Source organism: Labeo rohita, chromosome 7 (genome assembly GCF_022985175.1).
Source record: "Labeo rohita strain BAU-BD-2019 chromosome 7, IGBB_LRoh.1.0, whole genome shotgun sequence".
NCBI classification, from domain to species: domain Eukaryota; kingdom Metazoa; phylum Chordata; class Actinopteri; order Cypriniformes; family Cyprinidae; genus Labeo; species Labeo rohita.
Genome location: NC_066875.1, coordinates 11359466 through 11385203, shown reverse-complemented (window position 1 = coordinate 11385203; position 25738 = coordinate 11359466). Strand labels below are relative to the sequence as shown.

The following is a 25738-nucleotide window of genomic DNA, read 5'->3' as shown; positions in this document are numbered from 1 at the left end:
CAATTTATAAGCTGCAATATTTTTCCTGACTGCATGTAAAAGGAAGTTCCAGAGTAAAGGCTTTGCATGGTGTGAAGTGCAAGTATATGACGTATATGATAGTTCTTAAGACATGCGTCCACAATGCATCTCTGCTACTCTTAGGAAATAGCTGAAGAACTAGGTTTGCTGTCTGATAGTTCAGAGGAGGAGGTTTTGACCACCAGGGTGGTGCGGCGCAGAGTTGTAATTCAGGTACCTGTTTTGGGTGTGTGCGTTGGTGTCATTGGACCCCCATTTCCAAATGTTGGTGTTCTATTTAACAATGAAAGTGTTTTCATTTGCTGTGTTTTCACAGCTTAACTTGTTCAATTAAAACAGGTTTTAGGTTTGTTACATGTATGATTTTTATTATATTTTTTAGGGTGACGAGATGCCCGAAATACCTCCACAGACTGTGACAGAAGAGAAATATACTGATGAGTATGGAAACATGGTGGTCAAAAAGGTAAATGCTTTAATTCTCATCTTTTCTATGTCTTTCTGTGGATTCAGTCAACGTAACCGTAACATCCACATTTCCTACAATTGGTAATCTAAAAACCCTGCAACATAATCCTTTTAATTGGTCAATTGTAGGTTGCCCTTAAAAATGTTTTAGTTTATATTTTAAGTTCTTTACTTAATGTTTATTGGATTATTTTAGTGTTAGTATATCTTATCATGTTTAAAATTTATATGATTTATATGAACATTGATCAACTGTAATTTTCTCCACCTAGATAACAAGGAAAGTCATCCGTAAGTACGTGTCAGCAGATGGAGTAGAGAGAGAGGAAGTGATGCTGGAGGGTCCGCAGCAGGAAGCAGTTACTGTGGATGAGGCTGACGGTTTCTCTAAAGTTGTGAAGAGGACAGTGGTGCGGAGCGGGGGAGAGCAGACCGAGGTGTGAAACCTCATTTGGATTTTGTAAAAACAATACTAGAAAATGAATCAATGAACAATTCTTTAATATGAATATACATATAACAAACTTGCCAGGAATTTTAATGAGAACAGAATATCTGCTCAACACTTGCATCTCTATATCCAGGTTTCCAGCCAACGATTTGTTTTCAAAAAATATATTTTACACTTCAAAATTTTTACCAGTATAGCTGATGGAAATGCCATTTAGTGATTAAATTTCTCATGTGTCGACACAGTCTTTTTTCGTTTAATTTTAGTGCAGTTAATCGGTAGTTCAAATGTCATAAAAAATAGTTTTGGGGCTTTAACGCAAATAAATGTGGTGTCACATGACAGAATTAGCCTATAGGCTAGAGCCCTGCGCGGGACTGTTTTCTTCATCCCGCTCCCGTCCGCACCCGCCGAATTTCTGACCATTACTGCCCGCTCCCGCAACGTGTGTGTTACACTCCCGCCCACTCCCGCAATATGTATGTCCACTCCCGCCCGCACCCGCAAAACTCTGTGAATTTATTCCTGCACGATAATAGAGATGCATTGATTTTGTGTCTTCTCCCGTCCCGCAGGAAAAAAAAAACGTATTTGTATTGCTATTATTAAAGAGATTCATTTGATTTGTTTCTTTTCCTGGCCTGCATGTATTCTGACGCACTGGTAGGGAAGATGAATAGTAGCCTGGGCTATTGGGGACATCTAAAACTCTTAGGCTACCGTGCGTTTCTTTAGACTTCAAATACTTTGATTTTGGCTACTGAAGTATTTCGTAGGCTTGATTGGTCCCCTGGTGTAAATGTGCTGAAAGCATGTCTGAAAGCAGCTAGCCTATGAGAACACAGAAAGACAAAACACACAATACATTCGAATATAATTTCGTTTTGATCAAAAACGTTGCACCATCACACGGCACATAAAAATAGACTGCTTTGCAAAAAAATACAATGATAAACTACATGAAAACAGCAGTTTTGCAATTATTAACCAAAGCCATGACATCTCCATCATGTCGCTAGGCTACCTCCCGATCCCGCAGTGTTTTTTTTTTTAGCCGCCCATTCCCGCCCGCAGCAAAGTTCAAACCGCCCACTCCCGCAAGATTTGCGTTGGGTCCCAATCCCAATGCAGCCCTCTACTATAGGCAGCGTCTGTGTTCGTGGTGTTGCTCACATTAAAGCACCATTTCTCTGTAGTTCAGAAGCGTGTTAAATCATATTCACATTATTAAATTGTATCTAAAATTATTCTATATATGGTAAGAAAAAGACGCGTTACCTTTCAAACATGCATATCTTAATTTGATGTTCCTTTAGTACATTGCAAGTTAAAATTTGAAAATTTTAAAAATGTTCTAATGTACCGTTAAATTTAAAGGATTTGTTGTGGAGTGAGGGGAAGTAAAATAGCATCGTTTTTCAATATGTTTGGCTGACTGTATTTTATTATGACAATGAACAGGCTGCGTTGTCAAGGTAGTAATGCTTAACTAAGCCCCAGCCCCCCGCCCCCCACTTATAAAAACAATTTACAGTAGAGTAAGACATTATTCAAAACAATTTTAAATATTTCTTTTATTTGTGTACATTCACAATCAAAACAAAACATTGTGCTTTTGTAAAAAAAAAAGGAACAAACAGGATGCTGCTTTCTCAAGAGCGCATCACAAAAATAAATATAGACTGCGACTTGTTGCAATTTTATTTTCTTTCATTTTGTTAATTTTTTAATTATTTTGAAAAATATATATTTTGCATATAAGCCCATTTATTTCTTTTATATAGCCTATAGCTTTATTACGTTTTTTCTCTGTTCGCAGAAGCACTATAGGTGGGTGATGTGACCATGTGAATCCTCATGTTGTTTTGGTAATGCTGCTTATTGCATGTATAAAATTAATCCCTGGAAAAGAAATTTAGGCTTTTTTTTTTTTTTTATGGGTCACAGCCACATAATTTAATTGTAATTAAACATACATTTTGACGGTTAACGGTTAATAATGGCTTAACGGTTGTCGGTTAGGAGAAATAACATAACCGAAATGTACATTCCTATTTAAAATACAGTCTGATTAAAATTAATCAGAAAAATTAAGAACAAGCTAATAGCCTATGTAATTTGCGCAATAGGTGAAATTATGTATGGAAACAGCTCAAGGGCAATTTTTTTTTTTTTTTTTTTGTGATACACCAAAACTTACGCAACAATTAGGGATTGCATTATCACGCACACCATTTTATAGGTAAAAGCCAGCTGGATGGAAACAGTCAATGTATTTACATTTTTTACATGTATTTACAACACAAAAAAAGATATTTTGCAGAAAATCATACATTTTGGGGTGGATTATATATGTAATCTTAAATGGTATCGGTTTTGGTATTGGAACATTTAATTAGAACGAGTACATGAGTGCAGTGTCGTGCACAAGGTAATAAAGTCCAAAATGTTGCTTTGTAACTAATATTGGAGCACAACAAAAGGGAACACATCTCAGTCTAATCCCTGACCTAATGTACAATATACCTTAAATTCATTGTGCAATACACTGCTCTGTTTTGCATAGTCTGCCAGTGCATAGAGTATAGGCCTCCTCTGTAAAGGTGTAATGCTAATCATTTAACATCTGATGTCTATGCATTTCAGGTGACCTTCTCTGAACCTTTATCTTACATTGGGGCGACATCTTCTGAGTTCGAGGAAGAGCCTGTCCAAGGTCGGAAGGTCAGCAAGGTCATCAAAACGATGGTAGTGCAAGGTGAACGAATGGAAAAACTAATCGGAGACCCTTCACTCTCATCGGATCTCCCATCAGCCAAAGACGACTTTGAAAAGGTCTAGATATTTGGTTCTTATCTAATGCAATGACATTTAGACATTTTATGGACTGTAGCCAAATACCTTCATGCTCACAGTAAATATTATATTGTGCAGTCTAGCTGAACTAAATGTCTTATATTTGCTATCTCTCCTTGGCTCAGTAATATGTCTCTCATATGTCTAGGCTTTGAGCTATGTAGGAAGCTTTGGAAAAGTGCATCTGCCTCATTTAGTTGAGAGAGAGATGGTGAAAGAGGATGGATCAGTGGTCAGAAGGTCGGGACATTGGCATGGATGCTTAACATGTAGCTGTTTAGGAGAATGGTGTGATAATAAAAGAACAGTTATTAATACCTAATCCACCTAAAGTTGCAACAAAATGCATTTCTTAAAGATTAAAGATTATGCCCCATTTTACAAGATGTGATGTAAGTCTCAGGTTTCCCCAGATAGTGTCTGTGAAGTTTTCATCTTAAAATGTCCCACAGATACATATGTATGTTCCCTGAGTAAATCTCAGGACTACTATTTTGATTTGAGAGAGTTTAGAAACAGCATTTACTGATACAGTAAATAACTTGTAAAATAACTTGTGGACTTGTAGTGGCATGTCTGTGTTAAAAACCAACCTGCTTTGTATCCTTCTAGGCTACAGTGTGTTATTTTACTAACATGTTCTCATGTTCACTTGACCCACTACCCATTACTTTTTGCTTGCTGATTATCTAGAACATCAGATTTGCAATGCAGCTTTTATAAATGCAGGAAAAGTACCATATTGAATGCATGGTTTATGCTGGTCACTAAGAACTTTTTAGCGACCGTTGCCTCTATTTTGACCTAAATTAATGTATAAAATAATTAAAGGTAAACAGCTACAAAGGTAGGACTGGTCGATAAGTGATCTGTCATTTGCAGTATGGGTCATTCCACGAAATTGGTGCCTTTTCCACCTGGAAAAACTGAAAAATAAAATAAATGTAATCAATATTTTTTAAATATCCATGAAATGAAGAAACCTTAAAATGATCAGAAATTGTATTGTGCCATCTCAGGCTATGTAATTTATTATTTTATGACTATTTTTCTACCTCATGTTTTGGTATTTCTGTCAACTCTGTTACTCCTATGCCACTGAATGATATAGGCATTAGCTCAATAATATACCGAGGGTGACCTTTAAAATGTTTGAATTTTACACAGACAATCTTTAAAAAAGGGTCAAACCTAATTGATGTCATCCCTGTTACCCACATGCCAAAACCTGTTACTCTGAAAAAATAACAGGTTGACAGTAACAGGTTTGACGATTTCAAACTAATTTGCTAATTGCTAGCTAATAATCAAGTTCACAAAAGCACATATTGTTCACTTGGAAAGGATTTTACTTATAAATATTGATTATATTAAATGTAAGAAATTGTTTAAATTTACATTTTAAAAACGGTAACAGTCAAGCCTCATAAATGATCAAAAATATAACATTATGGAGGAGTGAGAGAAACATGCTTATGTTTTAAGTGTTGGAATCCTTGTAACCTCCTAGTAGTAATGTCACTTGAATGTACATTATTTTACAATGTTTTTTTGATGAGGGTAACAGGGCTGACATGAAATCAGCGGACACCAATAAAATGATTTATATTTTATAGACAAAAATGCATACTTATGCCAAAAACATTGCTTAAGAATGAGACTATATTTAGAACAATATGCAAATGTGATTTTTATATCATTTTGTATCATCAATTTGAAGTCCTGCTGAAAAAGAAAAATCATAGTGAGGGACAGGTCAAAACCCTTACTTGCATAAATGCTATTTAAATTATTTAAAATAATATTTTATTATTTTTTTATGTAATATTGATGAAAGCATACATATTATGTTTTTAAATTGCACATTTATTTGTATTAAATCTTTGATTGATTATTTCTTAGGGACGCAGAAGGCACAGATTTCGTGGAATGACACGTATATTTTTAATGTCTGGAGAGTGTAACTAAACTGCTATTCAAAGGAATGGTTAACAAGATTGTCATATAATGAACTAATAATTCAATTTTGAAGATGTTCACATATTTTCGCACCAGTTGTGACTCTGTTATGTTGATTTGTAGGACCCGGATGCATAAGACGCGCACTCAGAAAAGCACAGTAGTGAAAGATGGCCAAGCCAAACAAACCCACCTAGAACGACTGGAGGACACCCCGGATTCCCTGCGACCCGATGACCTACAGCAGCACCTGCATCAGCTACTTCAACGCTACTGTACCCCAGAGGTGACTGAAGAGCCAAATGTAGAGCAAGATTCAGACGCAGGAGAGCAGGACAAACAATAAGCCACCATCTCCTGCTCTATGTGTGTTTGGTTGTGGCAGGCATTTAATAAAAATTTCTGCATATTTATGTCTGTAGCCCTTTCTAATAACACAAAATAATTTAACAAGATCCCCTTTTATTATTTATTGCTTGATCTTTTCATTCATTGCAAATAATGGAAACATTTTAACTGCATTATGGCTGAACGTCTTTTTTTTGTTTTGTTCCTGACTGAAATTATTTTCTCATTTTGTGACCAAAGATAGTGTTACCTGAATTGCTGAGTGATTTGTATGAAACATAGATGTTTTTTTGTGTGTGTGTGTGTGTGTGTGCGTCATTTTGGTTGCTGTGGTATTGTAGAAGCAGAACTAAACATAATAATGAAAAATGAATATGGGTCCGTTTGAATGCTGAGTTCATTGTCAAGCCACTAAAGGTGTGAAGACATTTGTAAATAATGGACTTTGAAAATGTTTTAAAACACTGGCATATACTCTTTTGTCTCCTGTAATTGCTGTACAACTGCATCAGTGGACTGCTGTAATTAAAAACATGTCAGATTACTTGCTCAAAATCACAACAGACCTGATAAAATATCATCAAAATATCTTTGGGGCATGTGAGTTTGTAACCACATTTAATCAAGTGCAAGCAATCAGCTATGTGATATAACTGGCTATGACTGAGATTTAAAAGCAACAAATAAATATCATGCTGTAGTCTTTCTTAATCCCAGAATGCTTCTGAATGGTTTTTACACAGATTACGTGAGGGTTTATCAGTTTTAAGTGGGTGATGTTTTTTTTTTTTTTTTTTTCATATGTTCTCCACTATTAAGGCATTTTCATAGTGAAAGAATGCTGTTGTTATCTACACATCCAGTTATTTTGTTTGTCATTGACTTTGTTTTCACGATTAACATTATGTCTAACCTCTGTACAGAATATGTGTGTGTTCTCAGATCTCCTCTGCAATGCAATGTCTGTTTAATGGAACGTTTTTATTTCTTTCTTTTTCTTTTTGAATGAATATTAAGTCCCATTTTCTGTCCTTTGTGCAGTCCCTTTTTTTTTTTTTTTTTTTTTTTTTTTTTTTTTTTTGGAAGTATGACTGAATTCAATGATAATTTGAATCCCCCTCCAAAACTGTGCTTGTGAGCTTGACTTGTATCTTCCCTATTTGTGATGCTCCTCTAGGCACTTACAGTAGAACTCAGAACAGGGAGGGAAAGTGATTAAAAATTTGCCTGTTTTGTTTATTTTTTTTTTCCTCTGCTGTTGCAATGATGTAAAATAATAATAATAAAAAATGAAACGTTGATCTCACTGTAACTTTATTTTCTATTAAAAAGATATGCTGAATTTAAGAAATAAAAACGTGTGTTTACAGTAGGTGAAATAAGAGATTTCAGAGGTGACAGGCAAATATTGGCTTAATTGAGCTTTGATGCAATTCCTTTTTACAATTTAACTTCCATTTTGTGGTCTTGAGAACATACAATGCTATTAAGAAGTTTGGATAAACTTGACAGAATTTATGTTTCTCAATTCAAAGACATGCTTAAATGAAATAAAGGAAAAGTCTAGTTCCAGAACAACAGTGTACAGATAATGTACTCACCCCCTTGTCATCCAAGATGTTCATGTCTTTCTTTCTACAGTCGTAAAGAAATTGTGTTTTTTGAGGAAAATATGTCAGGATTTTTCTCCATATAATGGACTGATATGGTGCCTCAAGTTTGAACTTCCAAAATGCAGTTTAAATGTGGCTTCAAACGATCCCAAATGTGACATTAAAAAGTATATAAATTGTATTATTTTTATGAAAATAACCGATCGTTTCGCTAGATAAGACCCTTCTTCCTTGGCTGGGATCGTTTACTACCGCATTTAGGATCGTATGGAGAAAAATCCTGAAATGTTTTTCTCAAAAAAACATTTCTTTATGACTGAAAAAACAAAGACATGAACATCTTGGATGACAAGGGAGTGAGTAAATTATCTGTAAATTGTAGTTCTAGAAGTGGACTTCTCTTTTGAAGTCTGAATTTTGTAGACAAATATAAATTGTGCATATAATTTTCCTTACAAAGTCAAAAATTTAGTTTTATACGTATGAATTGGAGCAAATTCTAAAAGAAAAGCAGCCAAGTATCCTTCTTCAATACTGCTTAAAAGTATCAGGTTGGTTCATATAATGTCAGGACGAAGAATGTCCATATTCATAAAGTATGATTAGGTGTGTCCAAAATTGTAACTGGTAGTGTTTCCACAATGTTTAACATTATAGCAGCTAGAGCTGCATCTATATCCTAATCATAAAATTATACAGTAGAAACATGTAAAGAAATAAGAATATAAAGAAATAAATACATACATACATGACTAATTGCTGATCCTTTTTCTAAATTGTGGTAGCTGATGAAAGCACAATTTAAATGTTTAGTTTTAATACCCATTAGACCTAGCAAGAGTAAGAATAGGAAAAAATTCGGTCCACCATGTATTTGTGTTCCCAACTTTTGTGGCTAATGTGATGCCTTATGGATTTGAAAGTTTGTCTGTGAAACTGTGCCCAGGTTTTGTATTGCATAGAAACACATTAATTTTTCTTTTTTGTAATGGACAATAACATGCACACTTTCAAGGGTCTACGTGAGGATTCAGAAATGGTTTGGGCAAACCCTTAATTATTTAACACCATCCAGACAGATACATTTCTTTACGTACTGCAAAGTGAGATTTAAGCAAAATAAAAAATAGTGAGGGGAAAATAATTTTTTTTTCTTGGAAATGACAACATATAGAATAATTATAGGTTTGAAGAAAACCCCGGTGAGTGGGATCCCTGCTGTAAAAAAACAGCTAAAACCAGCCTAAGCTGGTTGGCTGGTTTTAGCTGGTCAGCAGGGTGGTTTTAGAGGGCTTTTGGCCACTTCCTTAGCTTGTCAGGCTGGGAGACCAGCTACTTCCAGCTTAAACCAGCTAAGACCAGCCAACCAGACTAGGCTTTTTTTTTTTTTTCTTTTCTTTTTTTTTCAGCAGGGATAGTCTTACGGATCTGAAACAGACATGACGTTTTTTTGTGGGCGAAGCCTATCTGGTGACAGAAAATGACGTTTTTCAAGTGGCAGTCTATGGAGCCATGGAATAAAAGAATAATAATAAAAAAAAAGGCAAATTTAATTTTATATTTCAAAATTCTAACTTTATTATTGCAGTTCCGAGATTATTTATCACAATTCTAAAAAGGAAAAACAATTCATTCTCTCTTTTCCCCTTGGTTCAGAATAGGAGTTTATATCCCACACTTTTTTCCTCAGAATTGACAAACTCACTATTTTTTAGGTTTTAGTTATAAAGTCCGAATTAGGAGATATAAACTTGCTTTGCTTTAGCGCAAACTCCACCCCACAGCTGATTCTAAAGGTTTTATTGGTTGTGTCAGTCACAGTGTTGATTTCCTACACTATGCTACAAACAATGCTAACCCCTAAACATAATTCGTATGAACATAGACGCATTTAAGTAGATCGGGAGGCACATTCCCTTTGCAAATAAACGTAATCCACTGCATCTTCAGCAGCTCAGATATCGGGAGTAAATGACGACCACTCTGTTCATTATTACATCCAGCAACACAACACCTCAATCACTCAATCATAGATATTCTTGTCTAACTTTCATCCCTGCTCCAGCATTGAAACAAAGAGGGCGGACTGTTACAACTGATCTAAGGACGCTCACGTCAATCAACTATCGTGGGAGCGGCCTCTGTCGGTGTGACGCCACAACGACAGGCATCTGAGAATGGCTCGATTTGAAAAAGGGGATATTATTTTTACAGATTAATTAAAAACCACTGCATGGATTTTTATCATTATAGGGTAGATGTGTACATACACTGCCAACACACATTAATGTTCAAACAACATGTAAAAGTGAACTTAGCATCCGATGACCCCTTTAAAACAAAGCGATAGAGTAAAACCTTTCCCGTGTGTTGCGCTGTGATGGCTGGCTGGAGACCTCCAGGGGGGATTCCCATTTATATCATTAAGCAGAGGTTCTAACTCCAGTCCGAACACCTCTGGACACGAGCTTATTTATTTATGTAGCATATTTAGCTTTATTTTAAAACAAATAGAAACAATGTTTCATTTATAAAGTTCTATTTTGAAACGTAAGTCAATAACGATTGGCTGAAGCCAGAGCCAATGGAGAAAGCCTCTGCGTGATGAGACCCCGCCCCATTTTGGAGGTTCTGCCCACTTTTGGAGTTCCCGCCCCCATTTGGAGATCTCCGGTCTGCAATTATACATATTTGGAAATGGCATCTTTGACAAAAGTATTCTATAAAAATGATTCTCCCCACACAACAAGGATTTCTGATCATAAATATTTAACATGTTGAATATTTTCGATTCATGATCGGGGTGCCTCCGACATTCTTCCGAGCAGATTCAGCCACTCTTAGCACACCTCACACCACAGGAAAATCTGATAAGATAAACTTTAGAACCACCAAGATAATCAGGATATTACCTAGGATTGTCAGAAGGGGAGAAATCGGCCCAAATTCAGCACGATTATCTTGTGGTGTGTACCCAGCATTAGCTGAATGTTTTGTTAACCAGCAGACATTAAAGAAATATTCTGTTATACAATTTAAGCAGCATGTGTCAGTTACTATTATTAACTGCACAGCACAGCAATGTATCTCTACAAAATTGGATCTGCAAATTTGTCTAAATCATCTCTTCAAGGTGGAGCCACTCTTCCAGGCAGATGAAGTTTCGGTTATGTGTCTGAGGTAATGTTTGTAGAACCATAAAGGCTTTAGTTGTACTTAATATTAATGAAATATTAATTTAATAATTAGCTTAGAAACAATATATATCTACTATATGTCAAATTCCTCCACAAAGCTCAGTTTGTTTAATAAAGATCAAATACATTTTTGACAAGCATAAAATCAAAATAATCTCAATACAAGTATTTTGCAGAAGTCAAACATTTTATTAGACATTTTATGTATTTAGAAATCTATATCAAGTCCTCTGGTAATATCCTTATTCTATAATGTTGTACTGTAGCATCTGACAAACAATCTGACTGTATTGTGGCATTACCATGTTGACAGACATTGTTTTGTGTGAGTTATTGTGTGTAGTGAATTATGTGTACAGACACTTGACTTTGATGCATTTATTCTACTTGACCATTACCCATCTTCAGTCGAGGTTTGTCTGTCAAGACAGAGACTAATATAAGAAATGGGGAGAAAGGTTTGGATCCTTATGCGAGTTGACCAAGAGTGAAAAGTCATGCATTATTCATAAAAGATAAAAATGAGACTGCAACCTGTTATATTTTCATCAAGGAGTACCACAAATTACTTTGAGAAGCAGACACATGTGAAAATGTACACAATTAAGTTACCACAACAAAACTAAATTTCACACAATTCATTGAAAAGCAAGGAAAAACTTATCTGGCTTTGCTAGTCATTTGCGTTTTTTACAGAATGATCATCTGAGCATATAGTGAAATATGAGTTGTTACATTCTTTTTTTTTTTCTTCTTCATATATTCAGATGTATGATACCTGTATGACAATTCATGAGCAAAAAAATAAAATAAAACTCTAAACCTTTTCCCTTCTCAGATTTTTGGATTATCCAAGAAAATAGCACAATGCTTTCTATGTGTGCTAATGATAAACTATTAATACTCCAAAGTGTAAAGCAGATATAGCACTTCACATAACTTCACAAAATGTACATCACTGAAAACCATAAGCAAGCTCATATTCGTTATTTTAAGAAATAAGCACATTTTGGACCTGTCATTAAAATTGTAATGACAAATTCAATTGTTAAAAAACCTTGATTAATTATTTTATTTTTGATATACAGTACCCCTGTACCCAAACACCACAGATTACTAACAAATGGCTCCATATATTTTGTTATACAAAAATGTAACCCTTTAAAAAAGATTGAAGTACTAAGCAAGAACATGCTTTTCACATAAATGAGTATAGTGTGTACACAGCATACTCAAAACATGTAAATGTACTCACATACAAACACACCACATCCTGATCTGAAATGATTCTCCGATCTTCTATATTCTGTTAGTCCAACAGTAAATGTAAACAAGACTCTGATACAGTAGAGCAAACTATGAAGATCATGATTGAGTTGGGCCAGACACTTGTTGAAGCTCAGTTGACAAGAAAGGCTGTGCTCTGGAGACCTTATTAACTGAAAAAGAAGAAGAAATCACATATTACCTCATCATGAATACTATTTATTACTTTTTTATACCCTGACCAAGTTCTAAATTGTGACTTTTTAAAGGGGTCATCGATGCCCATTTTCCACAAGTTGATATGATTCTTTATTGTCTAAACAAAAAGTCTATAATGTACTTTGGTTAAAGTACCTGCTCCGGCATCGAAACAATGTAGGTTGGACTGTTCCTGCTTATTTATGGCGGGTCTGACGCTCATGTCAATCAACTATCATAGGAACGGCCTCTGTCGGTGTGAATGAGAATGGCTCGATTTGAAAAAGGGGATATTACTTTTACAGATTAATTAAAAACCATTGCATGGATTTTTATCATTATAGGGTAGATGTGTACTTTGCATACGATGACCCCTTTAAGGGATGGGTTTGCATCAAAACAAAAACATCCACTATGTGTCACTTTAACTCTTAAAAATAAACATTTTTATCCATGGAAGCTTTCCATCACACAAAAGGTGTTTTAGTTTAGGGTTAGTTTCCCTAAAATTAAAAGTAACTCATCATTTACTCACCCTGCTGTTTTTAATTTCAATTTTGTATACTTTTTTTTTCAGGTCCTATGTGACACATCGTATATACCAAGTGCTACGCTACAGCATAGCACACAGAGAATTTTTTAGTTTTTATATCTTGATTTCTCAAGTATCATGAATGTGCATTCAAATACAGAAGACTGATAGCTGTGATGCTATGATACTTTTGCAAAATTTTTAAAAAAGCTTGATGTTGGCTGCTATGCACTGCACTGCTGTGGACGAGCACAAACAGGACGATATTTGAAAAAGGTATGCAAAAAAAAAAATAATAATAATAATTAAAGAACTGTTCACTGAAAGGGTCTTTGGGGAACCCTAAATGGTTTTCAATAACATCCCTGTGAAAACCTCCCTTAGTAATCTTTATTTTCAACAATGTAGCACCCTTTTGCTGTGATACAACACATATTGTTTTTCCTTAAAAGCTAGTCCAGAACCAGACTGACATTAAACAGCATTAACTAGTCAGCATAAAACAGGCCTCCTTAATAGAGATGTTTGGGACCATGCACGCACACAATCACAGACCTCACTTGGTGGGCACACTTGGTGAGCCAGACCGGTGGAAGTGGATGTTCTGCCATTTGCCGTCACGGCGGTGCCAGACACGGGTTTCTTCAGACTGCATGGTGCGAGGCATATTGTTGACATCCATGTATTGGGTGAGCCTTATATAAGCGATGCATGCAGCATCCTCACCGATCAGGTGTACATGAGGGTTCAGCAAGATGGTGTGGATAGGTTTGTGACCTTTGGAGAGAGCTAGAAGAGAGGACAATAATGCTTATGGTTGTGTCATTCAAAGGCACTTTCACACTTATGAAAGACATTAAATGTATGTCTGTAAACAATACGCATGCATGTGGATGCATTAGAATAAAGGACTTTAATTTAGTCACAAAGCTTGTATCATTCCAAACACATTTTCTTCTGTGGAACACAAAGTTCATACTAACTTTTTTAGTATGACAACATCAGTTATTCCTTTAACATGTAACATCATGTCTTACAGTTTTCAAAGTAGAACCTGTGGAAATCTGTCCCCTCCACTAGGTTTCCCAAAGCTTCAGGTTCAAAAGATGTTAGTCCAGGGTCACAAATCTTTCTGTGGAAGACAACATAATATAAAAACTAAAAGACATAATAAGACATTCTTTAACAGAGTAAAGCCAAAATCTGAAACAAAAACACTTACGTGTACGCTTCAAAATCACCATTATTAATGGCTTCGATCAGCAGCTCTGTGACCTTAATTATCTCCTGTTTCCGTGCTAAAGTAAAGGCAAAAAAAAAAAAAGTGAAAACTACAATAATAACAACAATACAGTATGCGAACAGTGTTTGATTATGCGTTAAACGTCTGTTATGAGTTGGTTCTTCAAAATGAATCAAACATATTCACAAATACGTCTGAAATTAACTGGCCAGCTACCAATGTAAATCAAATGTTATACTCTTACTCACTGAAGTATGTGGAAAACTGTACTGTTTTAGTATACCTTTAGAAAGCAATTTATTGATTCAACCTTTTTCAAGCAAAGGAAATCTTGATGAACAGAAAGACACATTGTAAAAAAAATAAATAAATAAAAAATACAATTTACAGTAAAAAAAAAACGGCAGTCATGGTTGCCGGAATTTTACCCTAAAAAATACGGTAGCAACGTTTTACGGTTTTCACTTACATTTACAGGTAAATACTGTAATTTCACTACCTGATATAATGTTAATGTACCAACCTATTGAAGTAGTGAAATCTGTTTTGTACCTTTGTAATACACTGATAACCACCAAAAGAACACACAACCCTAATGTACAAAACTGCTAAGAAAAAAACACTAAGAAGAAAGAATTATTTAAACAAACAAAAAAAAACCATCAAATTTAAAAAAAAAATGTAACACAGGGAATTCTGGGAATGTCAATTTACGATTATTCACTGTAAATTTTATGGTCTTTTACCTTTAACCATTTAACAGATTTTTACTGTAGCATTTTTACAGTTTTTTTACCATTAAATTCACTGTAATTTTTTACAGTGTACCAGGGACTCCAGCACCGTGTTAACTTTTTAATTATTCTAAAACTGATAAAAGATTTTTAATAATTAACACTTCTACTTGTTTAGAATAAGAACAAGCAATGCCTCACTGGCTAAAGCTTAATTGTTTTGAGTCAGTTCTGAATGAATCAGCATCAAACAGAACAGTATGATCCAAAATGGCCTAAATCAATCAGCTTGTTTACTCAAGCACTAAATCACAATATATTATAAAGGAGAAAATAAAAGCAGCACTGTATAATACTCACTGATAACAATATGATGAAATTTATGCTACAATTTTCTGTTACAAGAAAGCACTTTAATATAAAAATCACTGGGCACTAGAATGTTTTTGGACATCCATACCATATAGTATGTTCATGTACCATATAGTATTCAAGCACTCTGAGGTATATGATACTTGAACTTAACTACGCACATAGACATTGTTATCAAAGTTAATGGTGCAAGATGTTTTTGAAAATAAAACATTTGGTATGTTTTTTTTTAAATGCACTGGGTTTTTAGATAAATTACCCAACACCCGTCAGACCAGAGTTTAATACATCACCACCAGATACTGTCACTGTCATTCTTCTTATGACAAAAAAAGGGTAAAAAAAAAAAACCAAACAAACAGATTTTGTTGTTTTTGTTGCAAAAAAAGAACAACATATTTAAATAGTTTTAGCATATTTAAAACAAATAAAAATAATGAAGTTTATTAGTGCCTTTGGAGGGATTTTATTTTTTTTGTTCTTCAGAGTATTTGGCGAATTGTGTTCCTCAGCAAGATCAGCAAGAAATATCCTGAAAAGTGCACAATGACTTGTGCTTGATTTTTTTTTTTTTTTTAATGTCAAAGTAGTACTGTTTTAACTTGTAATGTATGCAAATAAAAAATGTGTTCTGTTGGTACTACATATACATCATTTCTTAAAATAATCTACCTGGTGTCAGATATGTTTAAATAAGGCACAAGATCTCCGCCACATTAATCCACTGATTTCTGATGAAAATATAGCTGACAATTGGAGCAAATTTGAAAAAGAATGGCACATATATTGCAATTATGGTCTATCAGACAAATGGAATAGGGTGCCCTAACCTGTAACCCAGAAACTTAAAAAACAAAAAACAACAAAACAAAAAAAAAAACCAAATTCAACTGGGTAAATGAACTGGATACATTTCTATGGTGCACTTACTGGTGTGAAACAGTGGATGATCTCACTCAGAAAAAGTGAATTATTAACAACTCCATGACTAAAACATGGGTCTGGCCATATAAAAAGAAAAGGTGGACATAGATTCTAAATACAACATTTCTGTATATCTGACCAACAATTAAAACTTAATTCTACCCTCATACAAACTCTGAAAAAAGTGAACTGGGATACAAGAATTCAGTGATCAGTTTGACACCACAATGCCTGGCAAACAGTCTGTTGTCTATCACATTAGATTAAATGAGTCAGTGGCGCCCCCTGGACGTGCGCCCAAAAAAGTACTTATTGTAATGAAAGAATAAGTTATGGCTCAGCTTGAGAGAACGACTGTGTCTGCCATGGTTGTTGCCAGAAAGAGAGATGGCTTTATAAGAATATGTATAGACCCTCAAAGTGGAACTTCTCAGGCCACATCGATCCATGAAAACTATTGAACATGCCAGATGCCAAGGTCTTCAGTAAAAAAAAAAAATAATAAAAAAATGCAGATGTTGGCAAATCCCTTTAGATGATGCATTATCTAAGTTGACAACATAAAGGATATTATATCTGGTCTTGAGTCCTTCAATATTTTGTTCTTTTATCCATTGCCCTCTCAGCTGATGCAGCCCAGCATGGACCAAGACACTCATGACAGATCGCCTAATGCACAGCAGTTTGTATGCAGTGATTTTTTTTTTCATGGGACTTCGAACTCACTTGAAAAAAACCTCAATACTCACAGTCTAATGGCCTTGCAGAGTGTGTAGTGCAATCTGTTAACATCTGCTGGAGAAGTACTATAGGGAGTGAAGTGACATAAAAGCTGCTTTTCTCCATCTGCATAATCTTCCATGAGATGACCTGCCATTCCCTGCCCAACTCCTCCTCTCAAGGCACACAAGCTGAGCTGAGCTCAAGGCAGACTAACAGTTTTTGTATGCCCAACATCAAGGCAGTACTGGCCAGAAGGAGAAAGGAAAGCAAAGAATATTATGACTCATAATATTAGGAATATTATGAGTCTTCTGCCTTTACAACTGACAAACTGATGACTGTACAGGGCACCGCTCCTCAACCTAACAGCTATGTGGTAACCTCTCAAGTTACATATGCATGTACAAAATTGACATCTCATTTTCCATGTTCAAGAACCTGCACACACTGAGAATGATTATATGGCCCACCCGCAATCTTCATTTGCAGTATTACCATCTCAAATCCAAGTACCTCCCACTGGTGCCACTGCTGCTGCAATTGCTCAGGCTATAGTCACTCATTCAGGGAGAGTGAGCCATCCTAACTCATGTTATCAAAACTAATGAAATGGTTAAGGACATCCTTCTTACACTCAAAACAACCCAATCGCTGGGTATGTCCATATTTTAACCAGCGCTAGGTTGTTTTTAACCCAGCAGTTTTTAGAGTGTAGTGATTTACATGTTATGCAACACCACAGACTTTTTTGCAGAAAATACTGAAACATATGTTTTTTGTGTTCAGTTAGTGGTCATTAGCTTAAGGGGAGAGATGTAGAGTGAAAATAGTTGGTAACCAACTATCAACTCTGTCATCATCACCCTCATGTTGCTCCAAACCCATGAGACTTTAGCCCATCTTCAAAACACAAACTGAGATCTTGTAATTGAAACTTAAGAGGTTTCTGTACCTCTTTTGAAAGTCCAGATAACACAAATTTTAGAGAGACAAAAAGGTCATGAAGGTGTCACGAATATATAATATAAATCAAACAGATTTATTTTAGGCTTTGATTCAAATATAAACAAACATACATGCAGTGCATCATGTGGAAAACCGGAAGCTTATTTGTGCGTCACATGCTAGAACAAACTTCACTGCTTTTCACGCATCACACACATATGCTCTATGTATGTCTGTACATTGTTTATTTAACGGGAATAAAAGGCTAAATTAAAACTGTTGATCATGTAACGTCTCTCCGCAAGACTTGGATTAGACCACTTGATTCAAATGGATTACTGTGGGTTTTACCCTTCTTTATGACCTTTTAGGGATTTTCAAAGTTCCAAAATGCATCCACTCCCTGGCAGACTCCCACCAGACTTTAGGCTGGTTTGTTGTCCAGCTCTTTCCAGGTAAGATTAAAATAAGACTTCAGAAGCCAAACCAGGGGCTTAATGTATGCATAACGGATTAGAACTCAAAGTGTTTAACTAAGATGTATAGAAAATCAGATAAACTAATACAAACTTCAAAACCACAATGAAACACAGATGCATCACGTCTTAAAGGATTACTCTGCTTCCAAAATAAAAATTTCCTGATAATTTACTCACCCCTATGTCATCCAAGATGTTTGTGTCTTTCTTTCTTTAGTTGCAAAGAAATTACGTTTTTTGAGGATAACATTCCAGGATTTTTCTCCATCTCATTTTCTCCTCCAACTTTAAAATCACCCTGCATCGCTGCAGAAGTACTGACCCAGTGTTTACAAAGTGAATGAGCAAAGAAGATCAAAGAAGATAAAACAGCTATGTAGGGTGATTTTGAAGGTGGAGGAGAAAATAAGATGGGAGTTTTTTGACATACCATAAGTGTCTTGAACCGGAGTGCATGCATGTGCATTGCAGAGAACCCTTATTCCTTGACTGGGATCATTTTGGGGGCCTTTGAAGCGGCATTGAAATTGCATTTTTTTAACCTTCAATCCATTGAGCATCATTGAAGTCCACAACACCGCCCTCCAAAAGTTTGGAAACACCCTAGAAAAGTGGGGTTTTGGACAATATTGGCATGAATTTGTGATAATTTTGCACTGATAAGGGACAACACAAACTACGAAAACATGTTTTATTACATAAACAGTTTATACATAGAAAAAACTAAAATTTTTGATTAATCAAAATATGAAGAGTTCGGATGCAAAATCAGCTAAAACCCATCTCGGTCAAAAATGAGATAACGATACTGCGTGAATGCTCTAAACACATATTATATGGCTTGCCATAGTCCATCAAATACTTTTACTTCAAACTCGCTAAAATACCAGCCTCAGCCCAATCAGAAGTACCAGTACTTACATAGAAACCTATACATCTGAACCTGATAAAAATGCATTTTTTAAAGAAAGATGTCAGATGGATTTAGCTGGTTTTGCATCTGAACTCTTCATATCCACCATTAGCAGCTATTACAGCTCTGCATAATCTGGGTCTAAATTGGCAATCAATTGTTGAAGATATTAAGGTGTGCTGACCCAAAAATCTTTTAAAAACCTGGGCCAAGTTTAAACCAGGCATCACAGCTGGCAAAGGGGCATGTCTGACTTTAACATGTATATATTGCCATTATTATGTAATCAAAATGAAAATTATTATTGCTGGTCTTCAATGATAATGTCAAGTTACTTTAATGTATTTGCACCAGATGATAAGGATTTATGCTGATATCGTCCAAAACCACACTGTGCCAGGGGTGTTTCCAAACTTTTGGAGGGCAGTGTATATGGAGAAAAGTCCTGGAATGTTGTCCTCAAAAAACTTAATATTTGGTGACTTGAATATTTTGGATGACATGGGGGTAAGTAAATTTTCAGGAAATTTTTATTCTGGGAGTGGAGTAAGGACCAAATTAAAAAATGCTGTTCATATTTATCAAAATGTAAATTTATAACCCAGTTAGGCCAAGCTGACTGACCAGAAGCACAAACATAATCTTTCTCCAGAACCAGGAAAAATGTCCACAAAATCATCTTTCTCTGTCTAAAAGCAGTTTGTTTACTCTTAAGTTAAATATATATATATATATATATACAAAATTCCTTTGCATTGCAACAACAAAGTGCCTGCAAATTTGAAAGCAAAAACAACTGTCCTCAAACAATAATTTTATCAGCATATGTAAACCACTGAAAAACTTGCTGTTTTCAGTAATGCACTTCATAATACATGAACAATATGCACAATGTGAACATGCAAATTCATGAGTGAACCCACACACAAGCAAACTCATCCACACACACTCCCACATCTCATGATTCTAACACTGTGTCCTAATCAGTTTGTAGCGACATTGTTCCTTCCTCACTGAAAGCAAAATGTGCGAAGTGACAAAATCACAGTCATATTAGAACATATGTAGTGTTTATTACTGCTATGCAGAGTGTGAATTTGAACCAATGTGATTGTACTGTAGACGGGACTGGGTGAGAGCAAGGAGACAAAAGGTTTAGCTGGTTAGAAAGGCCCTTTTAGTCTCTGCTAGTATGTTATAACTGCAGTGTTTGGCTGCAAAACGTTCTTTTTCCACTGATGACTATTCAAAATAATCACAAATATTATAGTATAGTGCCTGATTTTTATAAGGCTCTTAAAAGTAAAAATATGCCTATTTTCCCCTGTCTGTTTCCATTAGCTCCAGACAGGCGCTAGTAAATAATTTGGGATTATGTGCTTTCGTGGTGCCATCAGCATTGACGTAATTTTCATGCAGCTCTAGAGTGATTAGTCAGAATGACCGGCTTAAAAAACCTGGCAGCACAAACAAGCACTAATAAGCAAAGATGGCAGTTTTCTATTTTCTTGTGCTAGCCTAACAACTGCCACTGAATGAAAATGCTTAAGGATAGCTTCTCCAGTTAATATGGATGTTCTTAGGTGAGCAAATAAAGCCTGTAAAATTCCAGTGAGACTGTGGAATTGTACTCTCTGACATGAAGCATCTTTTAACATCTTTTTGACTGTGCAAGTATTTTCATTGTCACTAGAGGGCACTAATTCATCACAATAGTCTTAAACGTCTTATTACACCAGCCCCTCAAGGGACACTTTACAATCAAAATGAGAAACAACCCCAGATGTTTGCAGTGATGCTTCAGTGCTTTAGTGACAGTGACAAAATAACAGCAGCGAATTCACATGCACTGTATCTTTTCAAACTCTAAATAAGGCAAGAAAGAGAATGGCATGGAATCAGAGTGTGGGGATCTTGTTTGAATATATACTCACAGTGTCCAACCAGGTTAACAAATCATTGTCAGTTTTATCTTTCTCATGGTAAGGTTTGCACAATGATTTTCAGACCAACTGAAAGCCATTTGACTTCAAAGAGAGGTGGTGATTTGACTGATGCAAATGAAAAGAAAGAGCAACACAACGCTCAGTCAACCAATGACAGTGCAGACACATATTATAATTGATTGTAAGCAAGATATATTGACTTTTGTTTAGTCACAATATGATACATTATGTATTACTGATTTTTTTGAACCTGATATATGAAATGCTGTCGTGTTTACTGGTAATGCATTCCATTTGTGGTCAGTGGTTGAACAGTCATGGTTTCTGCAGCCCACTAATAAAGTTAAGCCAAAGAGCCGAATGGTTACTATTGACCAATAAAACAGCATCTTGGGGAGCTGTGTAGATCACTGTCAATGTCAGTTTTTAATCTGCAATCTTTCATGTTAAAGTGGTATTCTATCCAAAAATGAAAATTCTGTCAATCATGTTGTTTCAAACATATACACTACCGTTCAAAGGTTTGGGGTTAGTAAGACTTGTAATAGTCTTTTAAGAAGTCTCTTATGCTCATCAAGGCTGCATTTATTTGATTAAAAATATAGAAAAAAAAACAGTAATATTACAAAATGTTTTTACAATATAAAATAATGTTTTTTATTTTAACATACTTTAAAATAGAATTTATTCCTGTGATGAAAAGCTGAATTTTTATCAGCTGTTACTCCAGTCTTAAGTGTCACATGATCCTTCAGAAATTATTCTAATATGCGGATTTATTATTAGAATGATCAATGTTGGATAATATCAACAGTTGTGCTGCCAAATATTTTTTGGAACCTGTGATTTTTTTTTCAGGATTCTTTCATGAATAACAAGTTTAAAAAGTACAGTGTTTATTCAAAATATAAATATTTTATAACAATGTAAATTATTTATTATTAACTTTTAATAAACTTTTAATTATTAACTTAATACATCCTTGGTGAATAAAAGTATTAATTTCTTAAAAAAAAAAAAGAAAAAGAAAAAAGAAACAATAAAAATGTACTGACCCCAAACTTTTGAACGGTAGTGTATGTATTTTTTTCTTCTGTGGAATGTGAAAGAAGATATTTTGGAGAACGGACCTCAAGGGGAAACGAAACACTCTGCATTACCAACATTCCGCAAAATATATTATTTCATGTTTCACAGAAAAATGTAGTTCATTTTTTCATGGAACAACTTTCAGTTGAGTAAACTGATAGATTTTTTATTTTGGCGTGGTTTTGTCCTAACCAGCAACCACCACAACAGGCGACAGGACATTTTATTGTTTGCTTGGTTCTGTTGTATAATTATGTGAAGTCTCGCCCACAAAGAAATTTCATTATATGTGCAGTACAGTGTGAGTGCACTGATCACCCATGTTTTTATCAGACTTGTTTCCGAAAGTCAATTTTGGATTTATCCCCCACCGCCCCCCCCACACACACATTTTTTTTTTGATGAAGAAATGTGTGTTTTAGGAGCTGCATGTATAGCTAAACCTTGATCTCTGAATTATGTTAATACTGTATATTCTTCTGGATATATATGACCTCAACAAAAGCTTACCACCTTAAATCCATCTTAAAAAGTTATTACACTAAATTCTGTTACAGCTTTGAGTAGAAAGGCAGATCCAGCATCTAAAAATAAGATATCGCTTGGCATAACTACTGTAACAACAGCCTTGTGTGTCTTGTGTGTGCAAATCCCAGTGAAAAAAAAAAAAAAGCATGCACATCAAGTCATTTTTACTCATTTGCAATCAAGTCTACTGGTTCAGCTATCAGTGTACACCATTTTAAAATTGTGCATTGACTTCCTGTCTCCCTCTCCCCTGTCACTTACACTGAATGGTGATGTGGCTCTGGATTAGCTGAGGCCGTTTGGGAGCAGCCTTGGGATTAATGCTCTGGCCACAATCAGCTGTTGAGTTGACATAGAGGAAGGCCAAAAAGGCAAATAGGAAAACAAGCAGGTAGAGTGCCAGGAGGGCTTTAAGAATGCGGTTACAGCAAACTTCTTCAGGCCACATGTTTGGGAGGTACCAGCAGGATGAGACAGAGGAGGAAGTGGAAGAACAAGACTGCTGGGAATAAGATTGTTCGCGCGTGTACAGTCTAGGAGAAGCGGTAGACAGACGGTATACTGGTCCTAGCAAATGTGGCATTTGGAGGGTATATTTATATGGGAAGAACATCAAGTACAGGATGGGTAGATGGACAGACAGATGAATGGATGGGTGGACAGATTGGTGGATGGGAAAGCAAATAAATTAAGATATGTATTGATAGTGGGAGGGTAAAAAGCAAGGGTAAGGTTGTTAAAAAGAGGAGAAAAAAGGATAAAATGAGTAGAAATGACATAAGGTGAATAACAGATATACATATTGTTTGCAGGGCATTCCCTGAAAACAAAGACATGAATGAAATGGAAAAGAAAGACAAATGGCACAGAAATATCTCCCATTTAAACACATTCATCTTTCACACTTTGCAGACTTATTTAAGTTCTATGTGTGCATTTTGTTGAAAAAAACAAACAAACAAAACACTCCACGGGTTTGACATTATGGTTTCAAATACTCAGGAACCAACTGCATAATTTTTGTAGTTCATATGAGTATGATTTTTTTCCTTTTAAGATTAGGAATTGTAAGGGGGATATGTCTGTACAAAAAAAAATCTTAAAGATGCTGTACAAATAGGTTTCTTTAAGCAAAGAAAAATACAGTGGGGGAAAAATTATTTGATCCCCTGATTTTGTATGTTTGCCTACTAACAAAGAAATGATCAGTCTATAATTTTAAAGGTAGGTTTATTTTAACAGTGAGAGACAACAACAACAACAACAACAACAAAATCCAGAAAAATGCATTTTAAAAAAGTTATAAATTGATTTGCATTTTAATGAGTAAAATAAGTATTTGATCCCCTATCAATCAGCAAGATTTCTGGCTCCCAGGTGTTTTTTATACAGGTACCAAGCTGAGATAAGGAGCACTCTCTTAAAGGGAGTGCTCCTAATCTCAGCTTGTTACCTTTATAAAAGACACCTGTCCACAGATGCAATCACTCGATCAGATTGCAAACTCTTCACCATGGCCAAGACACAAGAGCTGTCCAGTGATGTCAGGGACAAGACTGTAGACCTACACAAGGCTGGAATGGGCTACAAGACCATCGCCATGCAGCTTGGTGAGAAGGTGACAACAGTTGGTGCGATTATTCGCAAATGGAAGAAACACAAAATAACTGTCAATCTCCCTCGGTTTGGGGCTCCATGCAAAATCTTACCTCATGGAGTTTCAATTAACATGAGAACGGTGAGGAATCAGCCCAGAACTACATGGGAGGATCTTGTCAATGATCTCAAGGCAGCTGGGACCATAGTCACGAAGAAAACAGTGGGTAACACACTACGCCGTGAAGGATTGAAATCCTGCAGCGCCCGCAGGGTCCCCCTGCTCAAGAAAGCACATGTACAGGCCCGTCTGTAGTTTGCCAATGAACATCTGAATGCTTCAGAGGAGAACTGGATGAAAGTGTTGTGGTCAGATGAGATCAAAATCAAGCTGTTTGGCATCAGCTCAACTCGCCATGCTTGGAGGAGGAATGCTGCCTATGACCCCAAGAAAACCATCCCCACCGTCAAACAAGGAGGTGGAAACATTATGCTTTGGGGGTGTTTTTCTGCTAAGAGGACAGGGCAACCGCACCGCATCAAAGGGACGATGGACAGGGCCATGTACCGTCAAATCTTGGGTGAGAACCTCCTTCCCTCATTAACAATGGGTCGTGGATGGGTATCCCAGAATTACAAAGACCCAAAACACATGGCCAATGCAACAAAGGAGTGGCTCAAGAAGAAGCACATTAAGGTCCTGCAGTGACCTAGCCAGTCTTCAGATCTTAATCCCATAGAAAATCTGTGCAGGGAGCTGAAAGTTCGAGCTGCCAAACGTCAGCCTTGAAACCTTAATGACTTGGAGAGGATCTACAAAGAGGAGTGGGACAAAATCCCTCCTGAGATGTGTGTAAACCTGGTGACCAACTACAAGAAACACATGACCTCTGTGATTGCCAATAAGGGTTTTGCCACCAAGCGCTAAGTCATGTTTTGCGAAGGGGTCCAATACTTATTTCACTCATTAAAATGCAAATCAATTTATAACTTTTTTGAAATTTATTTTTCTGGATTTTTTGTTGTTATTCTGTCTCTCACTTTTCAAATAAACCTACCATTAAAATTATAGACTGTTTTTCTTTTTTTTTTTTTTTTTTCGGTCAGTGGGCAAACGGACAAAACCAGCAGGGGATCAAATATTTTTTTTCCCCACCACTGTATGGGGTATTAAAAATACATATAAAAATATGACAAGTTAATCTAAAAATTAACAAGTGTAATGAGATTCAACCTTTTACAACTTGATGTTAATAATCAAAATGAATGCCATTAAAAATCATGGCACAAATGCACACACAAAGTGTCACAACACCACTTGCATTTATGCCACACAA

At 35.7% G+C, this 25738-nt stretch overlaps 2 protein-coding genes across 53 annotated transcripts in view; one reads left to right on the top strand and one right to left on the bottom strand.

Moving 5' to 3' along the window:
* Window positions 1–7404, top strand: part of ank2b (ankyrin 2b, neuronal) — a 155770-nt gene extending 148366 nt beyond the window's left edge. For 38 of the 46 annotated variants that reach the window (XM_051115055.1, XM_051115052.1, XM_051115058.1 and 35 more), the window contains 5 exons: window positions 404–487; window positions 762–926; window positions 3587–3775; window positions 3945–4036; window positions 5879–7404. In XM_051115055.1, coding sequence (XP_050971012.1) covers window positions 404–487; window positions 762–926; window positions 3587–3775; window positions 3945–4036; window positions 5879–6101 — 753 coding nt within the window. In that variant the 3' untranslated portion in view covers window positions 6102–7404. Of the gene's footprint in view, window positions 1–144; window positions 235–403; window positions 488–761; window positions 927–3586; window positions 3776–3944; window positions 4037–5878 lie in introns of all 46 variants that reach the window. The other 8 variants (XM_051115074.1, XM_051115073.1, XM_051115076.1 and 5 more) reach the window with 2 other exon arrangements.
* Window positions 7405–10998: 3594 nt separating this feature from the next.
* Window positions 10999–25738, bottom strand: part of camk2d1 (calcium/calmodulin-dependent protein kinase (CaM kinase) II delta 1) — a 78346-nt gene continuing 63606 nt past the window's right edge. For 6 of the 7 annotated variants that reach the window (XM_051114260.1, XM_051114263.1, XM_051114265.1 and 3 more), the window contains 4 exons: window positions 14132–14207; window positions 13947–14041; window positions 13465–13698; window positions 10999–12352 (listed from right to left, as the gene is read on the bottom strand). In XM_051114260.1, coding sequence (XP_050970217.1) covers window positions 13466–13698; window positions 13947–14041; window positions 14132–14207 — 404 coding nt within the window. In that variant the 3' untranslated portion in view covers window positions 10999–12352; window position 13465. Of the gene's footprint in view, window positions 12353–13464; window positions 13699–13946; window positions 14042–14131; window positions 14208–23066; window positions 23367–25738 lie in introns of all 7 variants that reach the window. The other variant, XM_051114266.1, reaches the window with a different exon arrangement.